This window comes from Copadichromis virginalis, linkage group LG10 (genome assembly GCF_057382275.1).
Source record: "Copadichromis virginalis isolate Kocher_CV1m ecotype Utaka linkage group LG10, C_Virginalis_male_GT1.1, whole genome shotgun sequence".
Taxonomy (NCBI): Eukaryota; Metazoa; Chordata; class Actinopteri; order Cichliformes; family Cichlidae; genus Copadichromis; species Copadichromis virginalis.
This window is the reverse complement of record NC_140627.1, coordinates 35,232,313-35,255,794: the sequence shown is the minus strand read 5'-3', so window position 1 is coordinate 35,255,794 and position 23,482 is coordinate 35,232,313. Positions and strand designations below refer to the sequence as shown.

Genomic DNA, 23,482 nt, shown 5'->3' with positions numbered 1-23,482 from the left:
GATGATTACAGAGGTCGGTAATGATCAACTGAGAGACGGCGAAGCGTGACGGGAACAACGTCGAGTCATCGTGAACAAGGCAGATTCACTAATGACCTATACACAGACTGGGATGTTCACTAAACATTTCTTTTGTCCCGTAGCTCACAGACTGATTTATGATTGGTTGGTTGATTTGTTGATCAGTAGAAACTCGGTAGAAACAGTTTCATGTTTGAGACATTTTGTATTTCCAAAGAGAAACTTTGTCACAGAAAGAAACAGCCAAACATGAACTGAACAATTCAGTTTATTTTCAATTCAAAGTCTAAAATCAGACAGATTTTAAATGGAGTCTGGTCTGTTTGATCAGAGCCTGAATGTGAACTAAGACTGACGGGAAGGAGCAGTTTGAGCTTGAATAAAATCTAAAATCAGACAGTTTTTAAATGGAGTCTGGTGTGGCATACTGACGGTTTCATTTTAAGGCTTTTCAGAATCAGAATACTTTATTGATCCCTGGGGGAAATTATCTTTTTGTTACAGTGCTCCATTATAAACCAACATTAAAGAGACAGACAATACGCTAACTAAGAATAGTACAATATATACACACGTGTATATATATATATATATATATATATATATATATATATATATAAAGTCACTCATTAATAAATAGCTGGAAAAGAAACGTGTAGTTGTAGCAGTAAGAGTTTCAAGAGTTTTTGTGTGACTGAAGAAACATCTCACGCTGTGACCTCTGACCTGTGTCAGTCTTTCTGCAGCTTCATAAACACTGTAAAGTCGCCTGCTCTGCTGCGCCCTGATTGGGACACTGACACACGTGTCACAGCGTGTTCATGAGTTGCTGCCGCCACCATTCGGAAACCTGCTGAGATGATTGTTTGCAAAAACTGCTGGACAAATTCCAGCGAGAAGCTCAGTGAGGAGCGAGGACACGAAAACAGATGACTCCACGGGGGGGGGGGACAAGTTTCCACAGTTTTCAGATGTTTTGAACACTTCCTGATGAACTGTTATGGACTTTTATTTTGAAATCACAACAGTATGACTAAGAGCCCCAATAAAGTATTTTATTTTGAAAATCTAAATGTCTAATCCTTCTAATTGTTGTCTAATTTTTGTGTTCTATCCAGTTTTTCTTTCTCGACTCGTTGAGATACAAACGTATTATTACTGATACATGATTATGTTCCTGTTCCTGATCTTCTGCTCCAGTCTTCCTGTTCTTTATTAAAATACTCGGGTCGCTGTCAGAGCACAGACCGCATTAGTTCTCTGATGGAGTGCTACAGTGTGATCGTTTCCTCCCTGCTGAAGGTGTCTATTTGGTTGGTGGTGATGTTGGTGGTGACTTTGACGATGTCGCCAGTGTCTCACAAACATTAACACAAACACAAAGTTAGGAAAATAGACAGTGTCCTAAAGTCACTGATTAATGTCCAGTCACTCATTTCCTCTCAGTCTGTCTTCTGCCTGCTCCGTCAGTCGCCCCTCCGTCAGCGGGCCGTCCGGCAGCCTCTGTAAGTACTCTGAGTAAATCCTCTTTCTGCCTCTGCATTCTCCTCAGCTGCAGACTGTAATCCTTTAAGAGCTCTTACCAGACTCCATGCAAATATTTCACAATTTTAAACTCGAGAAGAAACTCGGAGCAGTTGTTTTCATGTTTTTCACTCTTTGACCTTTGACCCAAACACCTGCTCAGGTCTGCTGTTTGGTTTCTTGTCAGGTTTGTTCTGATGGAACAAAAGTTCAGATCCTGAGAACACCTGGAAGCACCTGAAGATACCTGCTGCTATTTGTTGTTGTTGCTGAGATGGGATTCGCTGAGCTGCTGGATGAGGTGAGACACTTAAATTCCTCCTATGCAAGAAATAACTTCACTGTCCAGGTGTGTCATACAGGTGTGTAGGGTTAGGGTTAATGTGTTTCCTGTTGTTATGGCAAGGTTGGTGGGTTTGGCAGGTACCAGTGGATCCATGTGACCCTGATCAGTTTACCTGGTTTGCTGATGGCGAGTCAGAACCTGCTAAACAACTTTGTCTCTGGAGTCCCCACTCACTACTGCAGCATACCAGCCAATCACAGCTTGAGCAACCTGTCGCACCTTCACCAGGTGACCTGTCAGCCTGACTGTCTACCTGTCTGGGCATTTTAGTGCAGGCACTATGATCCCATTTCTTTAGTTTTCTCAATTTTACTTCCTTAAATCAATAAATCTGGATGGATGAATGTGATTGGTTGTTTCAGGTGGATGAGAAGCAGCTGCTGAAAATGTTTATCCCTCCTGATTCTTCAGGAAATAGACTGGCCCGCTGCAGGAGGTAAGGTTTTCTTCCTTCTCCTCAGTTGTTTAAATAATTAACCTGACCGTCACATCCACCTGTTGTCCAGGTATGCAAATCCTCAGTGGCAGCTGTTAGCTGCTAACAGTTCCACTAATGTTAGCCACCTAGAGACCGAAGACTGCATTGACGGATGGACCTTTGAGCAATCAGACTTTCTCGCCACCACCGTCTCCGAGGTAGCGGCAGGCACACGGCGAGCCTATTAGCGCGCATTGCCACAGATATGTTAATGAGGTCACTTGTCTCTTACCTATCAATCTCTCACCTGTGTGTGTCACAGTGGAGTCTGGTCTGCTCCCTCCGTCCTCTCAAACAAATGATTCAAACCATTTATATGGGTGGAGTTTTAACGGGAGCCATAGTCTACGGCAGCTTATCTGACAGGTGAGAGTTACCTGTGTATACCTGTTCATTGTCTCAGGTTAGCAGTGCAATCCGACTCCTTCTGTCTATCTCTCAGGTTTGGGAGGCGGTCCGTTCTGATTTGGTCATACCTGCAACTTGCTGTGCTTGGCTGTAGCTCCGCCCTTTCCCCCACATACTCCACCTACTGCATCTTCAGGTTTCTGAGTGGGATGGCGGTGTCTGGGGTCATCATTAACGGAGTTTCCCTAAGTACCCGTCTACCTGGTTCCTTATTTAACTGTCCACCTGGGCACTTGTCTGTCTTCCTAACTGAGTGTCTCCTCAGAGGTTGAGTGGATCACAACCAAGACGAGGACAGTAGTCGGCACACTCAGTTCCTTCTTCTTCACCTTTGGTCAAATGGTCCTGGCTGGGCTTGCATATTGGCTGAGAGACTGGAGGAAGCTGCAGATGGTTGTCTGTGCACCTAACTTCCTGTTCTTCGCCTACAGCTGGTCAGTCAGACTTAAAAAAAGGACAGTGATTGGTCAGGTGTTTCTCTCTGCTCTCCGATTGGTCAGGTAGTTCTCTCTGTGCTCTGATTGGTCAGGTGGTACTCAGAGTCAGCTCGATGGCTTGTTTTGAACCAGCGCTCTGAGGACGCATTGAAGAGTCTTCACCGAGTTGCTCGGATCAACGGGAAATCAGAGATGATCGATAAGATCACTGTTGAGGTAACCTGGCCACCTGTGTAAAAGTGCAATTTCTCCAATCAGATGCTGAGCTCTGTCCCATGTGACTGCAGGTGCTCCACTCTCACATGAACAAAGAGATTGAGTCGGCTCGTTCAACATTCACGGTGTTCGACCTGCTGAGGACCCCGGGGATGAGACGCATCTCCATTTGTCTGATGGCCGTCTGGTCAGACATACACCTGCTCATATGCTCACCTGTCTCACCTGCTTACCTGTTTACCCATTTACCTGCTCTTCTGTTTACCTGCTTCTTCTATCTGTTTTATGTTTTTTTTATTAAATAAAATGAAGCTCCTGTATCCACCTGTACACCTGTGTACTCACCTCTGTGCAGGTTCTCTACTAGTTTTGCATACTATGGCCTGGCGATGGACCTCCAGAAGTTTGGGGTGAGCAACCCGATACCTGTCTTCCTACTTACCTGCTGAAGTTTCAGTACACCTGTTTAAACTTCTTCTCCCATCCTATTGGTTGGATCTACTGTACTTCCTTCCTATTGGTTGTTTGTTGTTGCAGGTGAGTATTTACCTGATGCAGATCATCTTTGGAGCTGTAGATATTCCCGCCAAACTGTTTGCATTGGGAATACTCAGTTACCTGGGGAGGCGGGTCTCTCAGGCAGTTTGTCTCTTCTTCTCTGCCGCCATCATCTTTGCCAACATCTTTGTCCCCACAGGTACATCCTAATCCTGATCCCCATTCTGAATCTATTTGAGACCCTGGCCCTGATTCTAATTCGGAAACTGATCCCAATCCGTATTCTGATCACAATCTTGATTTAGATCCTATTCCATATCCCCAAATTTATCATAACACTGATTTAGGATTGTGATCCCAAATCTCATTCTGATTCAACCCTGATCCTGATCCAGAATCTGATCCTGATGCAATCTGAACTGTAATCTTAATCCCGACTGTGATACTGCCCTGTTCCTGATTCTAATTTAGATCCCGATTCTAATTCCAATTTGAATTTTTTAAAAGAATCCTAATTCAAATCATGGTCCTGGATTCTGACAACGACCCAATCTGAATCGTGATTCGACCCTGATATGAACATAACCCCAATCCATTCCTATACCCTGTCCTGGATTTGATCATGACCCTGATCTTAATTAGGATCCCAGTCACAATCCTAATGCTGACTCTGATTTCAGTTCAGATTCTGATCCTGGTCTGAAACTGATTCTAATCCAGATCCTATTTCTGATCCTGAATATGAACCTGACTCCGACCCAGAGTCTAATTTTGGATTCTGATCTTTATCCTGATCTAAGTCCCAATCTCTATTGAAGTCTGGGTCTTGATTTTGACCCCGATCCTAATGTGGACCATGATCCCAATTCTAATTTCAATACTAATTCTAATTCCTACCCAAATCTTTGATTCTGGCACTGATCTAGGTCTTTAATCCTAACCCTAATTCTGACCCTATGTCCTGTCGTGAACCTGAACAAAATCCTGACCCTGCCTTGAATTCTGATCCTGGTCCTATTCCCAATCCCGTTTCTAACCCCACAGACATGCAGACTCTGAGGACCACGCTGGCCTGCCTGGGTAAAGCTTTCACCTCAGCCTCCTTCACCACCGTTTACCTGTACACCGGTGAGCTGTACCCAACTGTTATCAGGTGATTAAATAAAACCAATGGCTCATATTTAATATTAAATAATGTTAATTTACCTAACAAAAAACGCATATCTACAGGATCAAATTGCTGAAACAAATGATTAATGAGTTTGAGTAATATTCCTGTTCTGATGACTTCATAACCACTGGTCTGAATACTAAACATCGCAGCTAGGCCAGGGTCATGTGACTCATCTCAATAACTCACTGATAGGATGAGGCAGGGTCTCACAACGGTTTCACCCGAAACCCTTTTTCACACCTTGACTCGGGGGTCAGCAAGCTTTAAGACCCAAAGAGCCTTTTGGACCCGGTTTACACGGAAAAGAAAACTGGGAGCCGCAAATACTTTTTGACATCTAAAACAAAGATAACACTGCACACATGTAAAAAACAATGTAAGATAAGATAAGATAAGATAATAAAGTTCTATCTTATCTTATCTTATCTTATCTTACATTGTTTTTTACCGTTATGCTAAACAACTATAGTGTGTTGCTTATGAAATCCATGAAGTGCTACAAAGAAAATAAAATTTTATTTATGTAATGAACACATTTTGAACTCTTAAAAAATTATAACAAAAAAGAAAAACATCCAGGGGAAGGTCTCTTTTAAATTAATTAAAAAGATGAACTTAAATTTAGCAAACAAAGACTGAGCCGTCATCCTTGTATCCTTTTTGGGCTTTGACCTGAATTTTAAAAATAATTGGAAAAAAGCACTATGCTCCTAAAAAATGAATAATAAATATTTGCAAAATACCTGCATAAATATTTATTTTGCCTGGTTAATGTGTATGGTGGGGCGTGGTCTGCAGTGCTGCTGCAAGAGAGGTGGTCACACCTGCCTTAAAGTCGGTGCTCTCTCTGCTGTTGTGTTATGTGTCGGACTGTGTGCTGGAAATAAGACCAGCTGCATGCGCACAGCAACCGCGTGTGAAAAGTGGCCAATAAAGAGAAGCTGTAAAGCATGTTCATGTAAACATCGTTGGGTCTGCCATGATATAATAATAATAATAATAATGATAATAATAATAATAATTATAATGGATTGCATTTCTATAGCACTTTTCAATGGGACTTCTACTCCTGAACCTCTGAACATACTGGTAGGCCGTTCTCGTCAGAAGTAAATGCAAATGAATCTGCCCAGGCATCATTAAATGTTCTATTTTCCTCAGATATTTTTCTTTTCTTACATTTCTCCATACTTGGGCTACCTCGATAAATGCACGGCGTTTCGGCAGATATACCAGCTTCTGCGAGTGTGACTCTAATTTTGAGCAATGAAAAATAATAAAATATCATTTTATTTTTATATTTCAAGATCACGATAATCTTCCAATGTAGAACTACAAGTTAAAAAAAGAACGAACTCAAATAAAATACACTTCAGCTAAATACTTATAATTTATTTTCCCAAACCACGGAGCCGCAGTACAGGGAGTCCAGAATTATTAGGCAAATGAGTATTTTGTCCACATCATCCTCTTCATGCATGTTGTCTTACTCCAAACTGTGTAGGCTCGAAAGCCTACTACCATCCATCCATCCATCCATTCGCTTCCACTTATCCTTTTCAGGGTCGCGGGGGGCGCTGGAGCCTATCCCAGCTGTCATAGGGCGAGAGGCGGGGTACACCCTGGACAGGTCGCCAGTCTGTCGCAGGGCCAACACACAGGGACAGACAACCATTTGCACTCACATTCATTCGCACATTCACACCTAGTGACAATTTGGATTATCCAATTAACCTATCCCCACAAGCTGCATGTCTTTGGACGGTGGGAGGAAGCCGGAGTACCCGGAGGGAACCCACGCAAACACGGGGAGAACATGCAAACTCCACACAGAAAGACCCCGGCCTGATGTTGGAATTGAACTCAGGACCTTCTTGCTGTGCGGCAACAGTGCTAACCACCGTGCCACCATGCTGCCTACTACCAATTAAGCATATTAGGTGATGTGCATCTCTGTAATGAGAAGGGGTGTGGTCTAATGACATCAACACCCTATATCAGGTGTGCATAATTATTAGGCAACGTCCTTTCCTTTGGCAAAATGGGTCAAAAGAAGGACTTGACCGGCTCAGAAAAGTCAAAAATAGTGAGATATCTTGCAGAGGGATGCAGCAGTCTCAAAATTGCAAAGCTTCTGAAGCGTGATCATCGAACAATCAAGCGTTTCATTCAAAATAGTCAACAGGGTCGCAAGAAGCGTGTGGAAAAACCAAGGCGCAAAATAACTGCCCATGAACTGAGAAAAGTCAAGCGTGCAGCTGCCAAGATGCCACTTGCCACCAGTTTGGCCATATTTCAGAGCTGCAACATCACTGGAGTGCCCAAAAGCACAAGGTGTGCAATACTCAGAGACATGGCCAAGGTAAGAAAGGCTGAAAGACGACCACCACTGAACAAGACACACAAGCTGAAACGTCAAGACTGGGCCAAGAAATATCTCAAGACTGGTTTTTCTAAGGTTTTATGGACTGATGAAATGAGAGTGAGTCTTGATGGGCCAGATGGATGGGCCCGTGGCTGGATTGGTAAAGGGCAGAGAGCTCCAGTCCCACTCAGACGCCAGCAAGGTGGAGGTGGAGTACTGGTTTGGGCTGGTATCATTAAAGATGAGCTTGTGGGGCCTTTTCGGGTTGAGGATGGAGTCAAGCTCAACTCCCAGTCCTACTGCCAGTTTCTGGAAGACACCTTCTTCAAGCAGTGGTACAGGAAGAAGTCTGCATCCTTCAAGAAAAACATGATTTTCATGCAGGACAATGCTCCATCACACGCGTCCAAGTACTCCACAGCGTGGCTGCAAGAAAGGGTATAAAAGAAGAAAAACGAATGACATGGCCTCCTTGTTCACCTGATCTGAACCCCATTGGGAACCTGTGGTCCATCATCAAATGTGAGATTTACAAGGAGGGAAAACAGTACACCTCTCTGAACAGTGTCTGGGAGGCTGTGGTTGCTGCTGCACGCAATGTTGATGGTGAACAGATCAAAACACTGACAGAATCCATGGATGGCAGGCTTTTGAGTGTCCTTGCAAAGAAAGGTGGCTATATTGGTCGCTGATTTGTTTTTGTTTTTGAATGTCAGAAATGTATATTTGTGAATGTGGAGATGTTATATTGGTTTCACTGGTAAAAATAAATAATTGAAATGGGTATATATTTGTTTTTTGTTAAGTTGCCTAATAATTATGCACAGTAATAGTCACCTGCACACACAGATATCCCCCTAAAATAGCTAAAACTAAAAACAAACTAAAAACTACTTCCACAAACATTCAGCTTTGATATTAATGAGTTTTTTGGGTTCATTGAGAACATGGTTGTTGTTCAATAATAACATTATTCCTCAAAAATACAAGTTGCCTAATAATTCTGCACTCCCTGTATAAAGACTGAAGGGCCGCACGCTGATCAATAGTGGGTCCAGGACCATCTTAGGGGACACTCCCACGGGGCTTAAAAACTGGGATTCTCTAACATTTCATCTGAGAATTGAAGAAGCTTCTCAGTTGAAAGATCTTCAAGCAACTTAAAGAAGTCCAGACTGCGATGACCTGATGGCTGAGAACCTTCAGACATGTTGCCTTGCACTCTATAAACTAAATTACCAGCTGACGGGGGGAGAGCACTGTTGTTTTATTATTATTTAATGCTGACCTATGCTTCCTTATTTTTCTTACTGTGTGGAACTTTGACATTTTGAATAATAATTCAAAGTTATGTTACAAACAAGGGCAATACAAATTATTAACCTGCTGGCTGTTACCATCACACTGTTTCCATAGTCCACATTATGAAACTTAAATGAGTTATTATTACTATTATCTCTAAAGCACAGTGAAAATGACACAGTCTAAACTGTGTATAAAGTTTGTTTTTTCAGTGCAGGAATCAGACAAAAATGTGTTTCTGTTGTTGGGCTTGAACGGCAGAGTACTAAGTATGAAAATGTGTAATTCTCTTTTGGTTTTTAAATGGATGTGGTATCAGTTTTTATGAAGTTACATGTTTGTTTGTTTGCTGTTTAGTTTGTTGTTGTTTTTTCTGTTGTGGAGGGTAGAGTTGCTTTAATAATGAGAACACGGCGTAAGTGTTGCAGCCTGTTCAGTCACAAACTTTATATAAACGTTTTCACACTATCTGCGTAACGTGGTGATTGGTTAAAAATAAACATCAGCACGTTAAAGATGAGTGCACTGAGCTGTAATTACCAACGGCCAACGTGTGTTTATGAGTCTAATGCTGGTTAGCTTTTGGGATTAGCATGGAGCAGAGCTAGCATTAGCTTACGCAGGTGAACAAACCCTGCAGATGGTGACGCTCAGAACCGCGTGGACCTCCATAATTCACCTCAGTGTGTGAAGATAAGATAGAACTTTATTAATCCCTCGGGTGGGTCCTCTGGGAAATACGAACACACACGAACACACACGAACACACACACACTTCAAGTATTGAGTCTATTGCACTGTTGACTATTTACAAAAAGTATTGCACAAGGTATTGTACAGTGAGCTTAGTTGTCCCCCCCTCCTTTGTCCTCCTGTTTCCTGTTTCCCCTCCCTCTCCCCTCCAGAGAGGAGTTAAACAGTCTGATGGCGTGTGGGACAAAGGAGTTTTTAAGTCTGTTAGTTCTTGTCTTTGGGAGAAGCAACCTGTCACTGAACAGACTCTTCTGATTGTTTATGGCCGTGTGCAGAGGATGCCCAGCATTGTTCATAATGTCCATCAGTTTCTTTAATGTCCTTTTCTCTGCCACTGTCACCAGAGTGTCCAGCTTCATGCCGACCACAGAGCTAGCCTTCCTGATCAGTTTCTCCAGCCTGGATGAGTCCTTCTTTGCTGTGCTGCTCCCCCAGCACACCACAGCATAGAAAAGTACTCCAGCAACCACCGACTGGTAAAACATCCTCAGGAGCTTCCTGCAGATGTTAAAAGACCTCAGCCTCCTGAGGAAGTACAGTCGGCTTTGGGCTTTTTTAAACAGGTGCTCTGTGTTGCATGACCAGTCCAGTTTATTGTCCACCCACAGCCCGAGGTACTTGTTGACCACCTCCACCTCCTCCCCCTTTATCTGAACCGGCAGTGGACCTGCTCTAGACCTCCCGAAGTCCACAACCAGTTCCTTAGTCTTTGAGGTGTTGAGTTGCAGGTGGTTTGTGTGACTCCATGCGACAAAGTTCCTCACCAGACTTCTGTACTCCTCTTCCTGATCATCCCAGATACACCCCATGATGGCCGTGTCATCTGCAAACTTCTGAATGTGGCATAATTCAGAGTTGTAGCAGAAGTCAGAGGTGTACAGGGTGAAGAGAAGAGGGGACAGCACAGTTCCCTGTGGTGCTCCTGTGCTGCTGACCACTGTGTCAGACGTGATGTCCTTCAGCCTGACGTACTGTGGTCTGTCGGTGAGGTAGTCGGAGATCCAGGCCACCAGGCAGGGGTCCACCTCCATCCTGTTCAGTTTTTCCTGAAGCATACAGGGCCGGATGGTATTAAAGGCACTGGAAAAGTCAAGAAACAGTATCCTGACCGTGCCTTTTCCCCCATCCAGGTGTGAGTGGGCTCTGTGTAGGAGGTACAGGATGGCATCCTCCACTCCGACACCCGCCTTGTATGCAAACTGTAGTGGGTCCTGGGCATGTTGTACCTGTGGTCGGAGGAGGTTGAGGAAGAGCCGCTCTAGAGTCTTCATAAGATGTGACGTCAGTGCCACCGGTCGGAAGTCATTCAGCTCATTGGGCCGGTTCTTTTTGGGGACCGGGACGATGCAGGATGTCTTCCATAGGGCGAGCACTCTCCCCAGTCGCAGACTGAGGTTGAAGACTCGTTGTAGCGGCTCCTCAAGTTCAGCAGCACACGCCTTTAGCATCCTAGGACACACCTTGTCTGGGCCTGCTGCCTTTCTGGGGCGAAGCTTCCTCAGTTGCCTCCTGACCTGATCCACTGTGACACTGGGAGATGTTTGGGAGGAGGGGAGGGGGGGAGATGTCTTGCTGCTGAGAGAGGGATTGGAGGAGGGGGTGTCATGGTGTCAGGAAGGGGGGGAAGCGAGGGAGGCAGGAGAGTGGGGAGAGGACTCTGTAGTGAAGGTGAGGGTGAGGGTGGGGGGGTTGTGGGCTGGTCAAACCTGTTGAAGTTGTTGAGTTCGTTTGCCTTCTCCACAGTCCCCCCCACTGTGCTTTTCTTGGTGTTGTGGCCTGTGATGGTTTTCACACCATTCCAGACCTCCCTCATATCGTTCCTCTCCAACTTCTGCTCCACCTTCCTCCTGTAGGTGTCCTTTGCTTCCCTCAGGCAGCGTTTCACCTCCCGCTGTGCTGCTTTCATCTCCTCCTTCACTTTGCTCCTGAAAGCCTTCTTCTTCATGTTGAGGACAGCTTTGACTTCCTGTGTTACCCACGGTTTGTTATTAGGATAACACCGTACCGTCTTAGCAGGGGCGACTGTGTCCACACAAAAGTTGAGGTAGTCTGTAAGACAGTGTGTCGCCCCCTCTATGTCCTCACCATGTGGGCTCAGGAGCACATCCCAGTCTGTGGTGTCATAGCAGTCTCTCAGAGCGACTCTCCTCTGTTAGCATAATGCCAAACATAAGAAGCTTATCAGAATTCTTCTTACTCTGATAAGCTAAATGATTTGTTTCCTTGCTACATCATGTCATTTCCTGTTTGCATGTCTGTTTTATGTCATACGTAAAAACATTTAGATCATGTGATGTGTGCCTGTGCTTTCAGGCAGACGGGAATGGGCTTCGTCTCCACCATGGCAAGAATTGGCAGCATGGCAGCGCCCGCCGTCCTCATCCTAGATGAAGTAATGTCACTAATCTAACCGTCCTTTGAATATGATCGAGGTCATCAATACAGGCAAACACTTTACTGATGGGACGACATTTCCCAGGTACTCCCTGCTCTGCCTAGCTTGGTGTACGGTGGCTCGGCCGTGCTCGCCGGCTGCTTCGCCTGCTTCCTGCCAGAGACGCTCAACGTGCCGCTGCCTGACACCATCGAGGACGTGGAGGCCAGGTGGTAAGCTACCGGCTATCTGCTAGCTTTACCAGAGCCACCTTCAGGGATCACAGAAAGTGTCAGGGATATTTTCCTGAAACTGCTGGATAAACAGGCACTCACTCAAGAACGAGATCGCACAGCGCTCTTTGTTGCACTTGCCGCAAGGGAAGTAGCTGCCTCCGAACTACTTCAACTAGCTTCCCTCTGCAGGCTGCTTTTATTGGTTACGCTCATGAGTATGCATTTTACAACTACATGTGACATTCCTGAGCAGGCATATCTGAACAGCATCAGTGTCTGTATTCTGTGTGTGTGTCTTCCTGCCACACAATATATGCTCACAACTGTTAACCACATTTCCTGGTTATCCAAAGGCCATCTCCCCACACCCGTATACGGCTTAACTTTAATGGTTCACCATATACAAGCGTAGGCGAGCCCCTAAATAGCTGGGAGTGACCATCCCTCAGAATGTGCCTGTAGTTAAACAGCTACAGCTGATTACCTCCTCCAGCATCATAGAATATCTAACCATGCAGTTTAAGGCACGGTTTACACATTTAAGTGCAACAATGGCAACATTTAACAATTTCAATCTAACAGAAGGGAGCTAAGATTAACCACAGAACAGAGCTAGAAACATAGAAATGTACTTAAAGGTGACAGACCTAGAACTTAAATCCCTTCATAAACCCAAAATAAATCACAAACCCACCAAACTCAAACACTGAGTCACAGGAACCATGACCGATTCTTCAGTCTTCTATATCTGCTGTTCACATTCAAATGTTTGTATTAACAGTTCTTTAACCTTCTCCTGAACACAGTTATTATTTCAGACATGCAAATATAAGTGAAATAACAAGAGGAAAAACAAATCAAGTTTTCATGTATATATCTATGTCTGCACATAAAAGCAGCAGGATGAAGTTTACACTTTTCCTGTTCCCACCCCCTATTTCAAATTGCATTGCTTTCAAATCCATAATTAACATTAATGGATCCATACATGTTTCACTATGTACAAGTGCAACACATGAACATACACAAATAAAACAATTTTCAGCACGTAAACAAAAACAACAACAAACTACATGTTTACATCAACTAAGCGCCCTGTGTTTAACTTAATCTCTGAGCGTATTTCACATATATGTGACAAACACCTGAATGAACACTTCATCCTGGAGTACTCTGACAATGACCTATAAAAATGAGGACACAATGAGACGACTCAGTCACTGACAGGAAGATTTCCTATATTCATGCATTTATTCTTTTTAAACAGGCGTGTGAGTTTTATGTACTTTTCTTGATCTCACCTGTGCAGGTGTTGCACACACTAACTCCTCTGATACTGTGATATTTTACATTTGTCCTTCAGGTCAGGAGTATTCGGTCTCATTGTGGGGCAAAGACTTATTTGCTGCTTTGTACACTGTGCAGTTCTGAGGGCGACCAAATCTTTAAATTTGAGAATATCTAATTTGACAAAAAGTGGATTTGATGGTTCTCTTGCAGTAGTTTTATTTTTCATCCCTATTACTCTCTTTTGCAGAATCAGGGCTTGCCACAGTTGCACTGGTGCGCCTAACTTTTTTCTTAGGCGCACCGGCACAAAAGTTAGGCGCACCCAAATTTTTAAACCGCATCTCTTTACACCGCAGTTTTACATGTGCACTTTATTGGGGGAATTGCTGTCCATACAGACAATACTGATTTATAAATGATTCACTAACAATCTTGTCAACACAAAGTTCTTTATTTGGAGCACATTTCTACCAGACAGATAAGTTAAAAAGTGCTTGTGCTTAAAGTGCTTTGGCTCTCTTAATGATCACATCGGCTCCTCTGACGACCTGTTTGCTGCTGCCTGCCGCTGAAAGGCAGCGGGGGGAGGGGACACTTGGGCATTCATCGCAGCATATAATGTGTTTCTGGACACACTGCTGCTTTTTCAGCGTTCAAAGATTGATGGCTCTGTGTCAGAGCTGGCTGTGAACTTCAGACGGATCAGGCCTTAACAAAAAAGTTATCAATCGTTCTTTTCATCTTCTCTTATTACCCACAGCTACATCCACTCTGTCAGGCCTAGGCTGCTCACTGGGGCTGGGTACCATCACTGATTTCTACAATCCATTTGATTCGATTCAGTTTTGCCTCAGACAGTCAGAAATATTAATATTCTGATCATTTATGAGCACTGATACATGTGAGACTTCATCAGAGGCGTGAGCATCACAGCAGAGGCCTTTGTGTCAAAGTAACTGAGAATAAAACAGAAAAACATGAAGCAGATTTTCCTGGCCTGGATTTTTATAGCAGATAACCTTAAAAATATTCTGCAATTTTGCATAGTTTGAAAAAGTTTAAATTTTAATGTACAACATGAATAGCAGCGGCCCCCAAACTGATCCTTGTGGAACCCCGCACACAATTTTGACTTTATGGCATTTATTTGGGTAAATTGTTTACGGTTTTTAAGGTAACCCATGATAATGCCCCCTCACTGACCCCACATGTACATAGTTTAAGTTAAAGATTGTGATCAACGGTATCAAATGCTTTTTTTAAATCTAAAAAATTCTGACAGCATATTCTTTGTTTCCAATAGCAATTGTTACTGTATGTATAAACTGCATTAAGGCACGTGTTGTGGTCCTTTTGGGTCAGAATCCATACTGCTGTTCATATAGTGCATTGTTTTTTTGATAAAGTCATATAATCTATTGTAAAATATTTTTTCCAGTATCTTAGAGAACTGCAGTAGTAGAGAGATGGGCCGATAGTTTGTGAGAAGATGTTTATCTCCAGCTTTATATATTATATGCTACCTTTGCGATTTTCATCTTATCAGGGAATAAGCCACTTTGTAATGGCAGATTACAAATGTAGGTAAATGGTTTCACAATACATCCAATAATATCTTTAATTAAGTCCATATTAATACCACCACAGTCGATTTCTTGGAGTTAAAAGATGTAACTATATCAATAATTTGCTCTTCATCTACACCCCTCATTAACATTGAGTTTGCTACATTAATAGTTTTAGGAGGGTGTCCAGTTTTTAAAGTTTCTTTAGCCAAGCCAGGGCCAACATCAAGAAAAAAGTAATTAAAACCATTTATGTCACTAGTCGTTGTATTTTGCATGAATGGAACATGGAGAACATGAACTGCTCTTCTGGCTTCTCTTGCCTACTCCTCGCTGCTAGAGACCTGGCAGCTCTTTGCATAGCCGAGCCAGATTTGGCCCGAGGGAAGAAGCAGCTGAGACCCTCAGTATGTCTTGAAGATGATCATCAGTAGTTCTGGACCTGTACTTGGACTTACTGAAGTCCAAGGTGGAGAAGAGCTTTTCGCACAAGTATGTGCTCCCAAAAAGGCACATGGTCTGCTTGAATATTCGGGAAAGCCGAGGGAAACTAGGGCTCAATCCTCTCAAAGGTTGCCCAAGCTGCTTTTCCACTCACCTCCCTGAACTTCACTTTGAGTTCAGAGTTGCACTGCAGCTCAATGATTCCTCCATTTGAAGAACAGAAGGGGCATCTTGCACATCAAAGGAGAAGGGGTCCGCAAAAATGTGAAATGTGGCTCTGTTTGTCTTGAAGTCAGCAAATCTGTGATCAAATTCCTCCTGTAGCCTCAAAATGACATCAACATACTTTTTTTCCTGCATCCACGAGTGCCTTGCATGCTGGGAGATGGCAAAGGTTTGTCTGAGAGAGCTGAGCTTTCCAGAGCGCAGGTTTGTGGAGAATGCTCTCACGTTGTCATAGGCAACACTGACAAGTTGCCCCTGGCCTTGTAACGTCTTGTTCAGTGCATTAAGCTCATGTGTCATATCAACAAGAAAAGCTGAGTCCATGAGCCATTTGGGATCAGTTAGCACAGGAACACTAACTCCATCCTTCTCCATGAAGGCTTCACTTCTGCTCTCAACTCAAAAAGTCTCTTTAATACATTTCCCCTGCTGAGCCAACGTACCTCAGTGAAGTCGAGCACATCCCCATATTCTGACTCCATTTCCTCTAGAAAAGCACAGAACCTTTGGTGCTGTAAGCCCCTGGATCTGATTTGGTTGATGCATTTCACAACAGTTTTAACTCTTCCAGTTTTATTTGAAGTGCCACCAGTCCATGTTTCCTCCCTGTCATTGATGGCGCTCCATCTGTTGTTATTCCAACAAACCTCTTCCATGGCAAATCTCAATGGCATCACACAGCTTGTAAATATCTGCTGAGCGGTGGTCTGGCCATGCATTGGAATTACTGTGAGCAGCTCCTCCATCACTTCAAAGCTGTCATCAACACCACGGACATACATTGGGAGCTGGGCAGTGTCGGTGATGTCTGTGGTCTCATCAAGAGCGACTGAGTATACACTGAAACATTTGGCTTTCTCACACAGTTGGTCATAAATGTCACTTGACAGGTCAGAAATGCGATCTGCTGCGGTGTTGGCAGAAAGGCTGATGTTGCTAAGCTGACCTTTCTTTCCCGGACAGACTATATTTGCAGCCTGCAATATGCACTTTTAGACAAATCCCCCTTCTGTGAATGGCTTTCCTGCTTTAGCAATCATCTCACTGACCACGTGGCTCCGACTGCTGCCTGCTGCATTATTCTCTTTGGTTGCTTTCTTGAAGAAATCTTGCTGCCTCAGTAGATCTGTTTTAAGACTGGCAACCCGGTTCGCTCTCTCATCTCCCTGGTATTTTGCATCCAGCTCAGCATGTCTAGTTGTGTGATGACATTTCAAACTGTATTCCTTGTGCAGCGCAACTTTCTCTGTGCAAATAAGACACGTCGGGGTGCCCCTGAACTCAAAGAAACATTGCATTTCCCACTTTTCCTGAAATTGTTGGTGCTCATCACCAACCTTTCTGTCATGTTTGGGCTGTGTGGCAGGCAGGAATGGACCTAAACGCAAACTCACAGGAATGGAACTTAAACTCAAAAGCACAGCTTTTACGGTGGGAAACAGATCATACAAACAATACAAAACTAAACTGGGAAAAACTAATTATAATGTGCACAAGGAGACACAGGGAGAATCACACACATGGGATGATGCGACACGGAAGAGAGGGAGGCTTTGACATCAATACACAGAAGGTGATGAGGGAAGTGGAAGCACACGGGGATCACAGCTGAGGATAATTACACGCGACAGGACGGGAAAGACACAAAGTGAAGGTGCTGACACCAGACACAAACCTTCAACACAACACGGGACGTACACAGAGGCAACCTGGAGAGGGAGAGAGAACAAGGAGCAGCACATGACGGGGTGAGGAAAACACGGAGCGCAGGGCACCAGAACTAACATCACAATATAAACACAGTTACACAAAGGGAGACACAGAGGGCAACTACATGATAGCGAGCGCAAAAAAGGCTGCTCATGGACTGTTATCCTGTTGTTACAGGAGAAAGAAGCAGAAATGACACTGTGACACATAACAAATCAGCTGTTGTTCAATTCAATTTTATTTATATAGCGCCAAATCACAACATAAGTCGCCTCAAGGCGCTTCATAGATACAGAGAAAAGCCCAACAATCATATGACCCCCTATGAGCAAGCACTTTGGCAACAGTGGGAAGGAAAAACTCCCTTTTAACAGGAAGAAACCTCCGGCAGAACCAGGCTCAGGGAGGGGTGTTGTTGATGTTTTTTGTTTTGACTACTTTTACATTATATTGCAATATATGTAATGTTCATGTGTGAGGCAATGTAAACAGAGTGATGTAAATAAAAAACATCGACCCACACATTACGGTACGACCCTATAATTAGTCCGGGTTACCGCGTCGCTATGTGACTGCAGAGTAAATTAGGCTGCATCCTTACTTTTCTTTTATGGCGCAGCTTACTTATATAAATATATATATGTACAATGTCCCGCCGGGCAGCAACTTGAAAAACAACTTTTTTGAAGTGTTGTGAACGCAGCACGCTGGGGCGAATGTCCGCGTGTGCCGAAACGAGGCAGTCAGCCAGGCACAGAAAAGAAAACAGTCCAGGGCAACGCTGTTGTACGTTTCACTCAATGAGAAATGTTTCTCTGCTTGCATCAAGTCCCGCCGATGTCCCGCCCCCGAGATCCATATCCCACCGTGATTGGTAGGTTCGTTCAGCTCCACACACAACACTGTAAAGTGTCTTACATATCAAACTCGTGGGCCGCACTAACATTAAATTTGCATATTAAGGCGGGGGCCAGTTGTGGCCCCTGACACAGACAATACAAAAGGTGACACGTGGATAAAAATGTAAGCTTAAAAAAACAAAACAAGCATTGATCAACAGAAGGCCTGTTTAAACAGAAAAGTTTTAATTGCTTTTTAAAAGAATCCACATTGTCAACCAAATGTAGTTGTGGTGGTAGACTGTTTCACAGACTTAAAGGCTCCGCCCCCTTTAGTCTTCAGAATGTTCCTTAAATGAAAGAAACAGTAGATGCTAGAAAGCCAATCAGAAGCCTGGGTTAAGCACTAGACTAGATTGGACAGCCTACCCAGCTGATGAGGCTTAAAGGACATATGCAGCTGAATGTCATCGGGATAGAAATGAAATAATGTCACTAAAAGATTGAATGATGCCAGCTAAAGGAAGCGTGTAAAAAGAAAACAATAATGGACCCAAAACTGAGCCCTGTGGAACAGGTTAGGTTAGGGACGCAATGATAGAGGTCAATCTGATGAGTTTTCAAACCCAAAGGACCATCTCTCTCCATTTACTCCATTATTAACGCGAACTTGTGTGAAAAAGTACATTCCAGTTCTGGTACCTAAATTAGCTTCAGTGGCTGTGTTAGCATCACTAGCTGTGTTAGGTTAATTAGCTGCGATGCTAACATCCTACTGTTGCTCTCTCATAGACTGATCGATCACCTGATAATTAAAGATGAGTAATCACATGTCTGTCTTTGTAAAGGTCTGGCAGACGCAGCGCCTCACAGCAGGAGTGCGTGGCTTTAAAGGAGCTCAAGGAAGCAGAAGAAAGTGGCCTCAATGCGCTCTGACCAACAAGACGCTGCCACATCACACCATCAGGACCAATCAAAAGGGGACTGACTGTTGACCAATCAGGTGTTTTTAAGATACAGACCAATGAAGATATCTAGAGTAAATTAACTGGTGATTATTGATTGATCTCATGTAATTGATCAGATCAGAACAGCAGACAGTGATAATGATCAATAATTAATAACACTCTCATTACTGTTGTATTGAACCATCATTAATAAAGATGTTAATCTGCTCCTGAGTTTTGACTATCAGGCTTCAGGAATGAGCTCCTGTGTGGGAAGCTCTTCCTCATCAATATAAATTTAATATAAGAATATTGATTAGCTGGCACTCAGGAAGAAAGCTGCCAGCTTTGTACACCAGCACTGCTGGGTAAGATAAAGTTTTTACTACAGGGCAAAAAAAGATCCATTTGATCCACTCTGACTGCTCACCTGAGCTAAACTAATTTGGAAATGGAAGTGGTTCTTATATAGTGTAAGAAGCTTTATTCAACTTATTCAACCTCAAGCTCTTTTTCTATGCTTACGTGTTCTCTATGTAACAGTGACACTGTGATGCATCCATCGCAGAGAAACCCGGGGTTAGGATCTTGCCCAAAGATATTTGGCATGCAGACTTGAGCAATCAAAGATCAACACACAAACCTCCTAATTAGTTGATGACCTGCTCTACTTCCTGAGCTACAACCACAAAAGCCATCATCAGTGGAGCTGTGATAGCACAGGTCAGCATGGCAACAGGTAAACAAAGAGCAAAGTGTCCATGAAGACGTCAAACCGTGACATTCATTGAGTTTAACCTGACTGGACAAAACACCCCTGAAAAGTGTGCAACAGGCAGGTGATGAGGGTGGTGGAGGTGTTGGTCAGACCCCCTGAGACTGAGTCAGGTGGTCAGGTTCAAACTGTACCTTTTAAAAGTGTACTGGCTGAATCTCAATGTGTGAAATCATAATCGAATGTAATCAGATTACTTTCAGACTTGTCTGCAGCTGTTTTAAAAGCTTAGGGTTGATAAAGATAAGATAAGATACCTTTATTAGTCCCGCAAGGGGAAATTTCATAATTAGCCATAATTTCATGAGGCTGCCGACCTATTGCACGCAATGGCGGCGCCATCTTACCCTCCGACCACACATACACACATACATGACACAAAACATCACATGGGGAAGACAGGTCAGAGAGGTATAACAATGGAAAATGCACCACACGAGGAAAGATAAGGAGAAAAAATAACTCCCCCCAGACTGAGCTCCAACAGGGAGACCGGTAGTGATGTGCGATACCACTGATTTCTTTTCTGATCCGATACCAAGTAATATTCAGGGTGGCATCGACGATACTGATCCGATACCGATACTTTGTACAAAAACTTATTTTAGTTATTGTATCTCAAATTATACCATCATAATGATTACAGGACATCAGATTACTTGTTCTTATCACTTAATAATGCAAAGTTCATCATATAGAAATAAAAAACCTGAAGTTGTGCCTATTTGAACACCTTGCCTGCCTGCAGCACTAAAGGACTCCGTGAGAGACGTCTGTCTCGCCCCAGCAGCACCTGTCCTTCTCCTCCTCTTCAGTTCGCCTCAACATAAGCTCGTCATATTCTGTGATATGATTTACTCTGTGTCTGACAAATTTGTGGTGTTGCCACAACATCTCACTTTCTTGCCACATGTATCACAAACTACGTTTGTGGATGTAAAATACGTCCGCACATGACTCCATTTACGCTCAGCCATTGTTGTGAGTGCGCACACCAAGGGGCTGCGACACATTTATACATTTCGCACATGTCTATGAAAGGCGGAAGAGGAAGTAGTTCCTTCCAATGTAGACAATCCGAATGAAATAGGTTCTTTCCACTGTGTTCCTGTTAATGATAAACTACAAATTTACCCTAAATTACTAAAATATCGATATTTTAATGTGAGAATCGATTCTAGTCCTGACAGGGACTAGAAAGAGAGCAGATTTCTCCTGTTTTGGCTTCCTGTTAAATCCAGAATTCAAAATCCTGCTCCTCACATACAAGGTCTTAAATAATCAGGCCCCATCTTATCTTAATGACCTTGTAGTACCATATCACCCTATTAGAGCACTTCGCTCTCGCTCTGCAGGCCTACTTGTTGTTCCTAGAGTATTTAAAAGTAGAATGGGAGGCAGAGCCTTCAGTTTTCAGGCCCCTCTTCTGTGGAACCAGCTTCCAGTTTGGATTCAGGAGACAGACACTATCTCTACTTTCAAGATTAGGCTTCAAACTTTCCTTTGAAAGGGCGATCGTGGCTCAAGAGTTAGGAGTTCGCCTTGTAATCGGAAGGTTGCCGGTTCGAGCCCCGGCTTGGACAGTCTCGGTCGTTGTGTCCTTGGGCAAGACACTTCACCCGTTGCCTACTGGTGGTGGTCAGAGGGCCCGGTGGCGCCAGTGTCCGGCAGCCTCGCCTCTGTCAGTGCGCCCCAGGGTGGCTGTGGCTACAATGTAGCTGCCATCACCAGTGTGTGAATTGGTGGGTGACTGGATGTGTAAAGCGCTATATAAATACAGGCCATTTACCATTTTTGCTAAAGCATATAGTTAGGGCTGGACCAGGTGACCCTGAATCCTCGCTTAGTTATGCTGCAATAGACGTAGGCTGCTGGGGATTCCCATGATGCACTGGGTGTTTCTTATTCACTCACTATGTGTTAACAGACCTCTCTGCACTGAATCATATCTGTTATTAACCTCTGTCTCTCTTCCACAGCATGTCTGTATCCTGTCTTCCTTCTCTCACCCCAACCAATCACAGCAGATGGCCCCGCCCCTCCCTGAGCCTGGTTCTGCTGGAGGTTTCTTCCTGTTAAAAGGGAGTTTTTCCTTCCCACTGTCGCCAAAGTGCTGCTCATAGGGGGTCATATGATTGTTGGGTTTTTCTCTGTATGTGTTATTGTAGGGTCTACCTTACAATATAAAGCGTCTTGAGGCGACTGTTGTGGGGTTTGGCGCTGTGTAAATAAAACTGAATTGAATAATTCCACACCAGCCTATCAATCAACCAAACACCCAGACAGACGTTTAACTCATTTGAAAGCCTGATGCTTAGCCTTGTCCATCCCAGCTGTAAAACTCAAAAACCAGTCTTATTCGTTATCATTTATTGTTCACCTGGGCCTTACACAGTCTCTGTCTGATTTCTCAGACTTTTTATCTGATTTAGTGCTCAGCTCAGATAAAATAATTATTGTGGGTGAATGGTACTCATGGCCATTGATCAGTGGTTGTTGATCAATGGTCATGAGAATTTGCATACTAATGATCAAGGAACTGACCTCCCAGCCCATTGTTCCATCAGTGGGGCTGGTTTCAGTAATTTTGGAAATGTACTGTTTATAAGATTGGAACCCTGCAGTCAACTGAGACTGAAGAAGTCACCTAGATGAGTGACGAAACGTTTCTCCCACTGAAAACGCTACGTCCAGATGAACAGAATCAACCTTTGGAGTGTTGACCATAATATCCTATTAGCGCGATTAGAACATGCTGTAGGTATTACAGGTACTGCACTGCAGTGGTTTGTATCATATCTATCTAATAGACTCCAGTTTGTGCATGTAAATGGAGAGTCCTCTTCACACACTGAGGTTAATTATGGAGTTCCACAGGGTTCAGTGCTAGGACCAATTCTGTTTACATTATACATGCTTACCCTAGGCAGTATCATCAGGAGGCATAACATAAGTTTGGATTCAGGAGACAGACACTATCTCTACATTTAAAATTGGGCTTCAAACTTTCCTTTTTGCTAAAGCATATAGTTAGGGCTGGATCAGGTGACCCTGAATCCTCCTTTAGTTATGCTGCAGTAGCTCTAGGCTACTGGGGTCTTCCTACACAGTAAAAAATGGAATGTCAGTATTTTAGAGGAAACCTATTTTAACCTCGATAGAGCACTTAAAACTCAGGAGTAAATCAGCTCTAATAGTGGAGTTAAAAGTCAGTGTAAAGTGAAGATTTAATTCCACACAGTATTATGATTAGTACCAGTCTACAGGTGTGGGCAGGCTCAGAGCTGTGACCCACGTGGACTTTTCCCTGGTGAGGTGTCACAGTCAGGTAAGTTAACATTCCCATACTGGTAACATCGTTTAATAGGTATTTTTCCACTAAATAGCTCTTTATAGTTTCACTAATGTCGTGTGAGAACATGTTAGCAGCATATACTCATCAGTTTAAAGATATTGTCGAGTAGCTACATGCTGACTGTTTCTAACAGTTCAGATGTTTATCTTTTCATTCAGTTTCACCTTTTAAATGTTATCTATGTATTTATTCTAAATGCT

General features: G+C 43.5%; 1 protein-coding gene across 2 annotated transcripts; it reads left to right on the top strand.

Annotated features, from left to right (window-relative positions):
• The first annotated feature begins 1,396 nt into the window (after window positions 1-1,396).
• On the top strand, window positions 1,397-19,374 carry oatx (organic anion transporter X). 2 transcript variants are annotated; one of them, XM_085471279.1, is made up of 16 exons: window positions 1,397-1,526; window positions 1,733-1,846; window positions 1,952-2,119; window positions 2,254-2,327; window positions 2,398-2,527; window positions 2,632-2,735; window positions 2,812-2,966; window positions 3,043-3,211; window positions 3,307-3,430; window positions 3,502-3,617; window positions 3,786-3,840; window positions 3,968-4,127; window positions 4,973-5,081; window positions 11,836-11,914; window positions 12,002-12,129; window positions 19,054-19,374. In XM_085471279.1, the coding sequence occupies exons 2-16, from the start codon at window positions 1,820-1,822 to the stop codon at window positions 19,139-19,141; spliced, it is 1,686 nt and encodes a 561-aa protein (XP_085327405.1). In that variant the 5' UTR covers window positions 1,397-1,526; window positions 1,733-1,819; the 3' UTR covers window positions 19,142-19,374. The 2 variants fall into 2 exon arrangements, with proteins under 2 accessions (XP_085327405.1, XP_085327406.1); XM_085471280.1 differs by lacking the exon at window positions 1,397-1,526 and having other exon boundaries at window positions 1,550-1,846.
• Window positions 19,375-23,482: the final 4,108 nt, after the last annotated feature.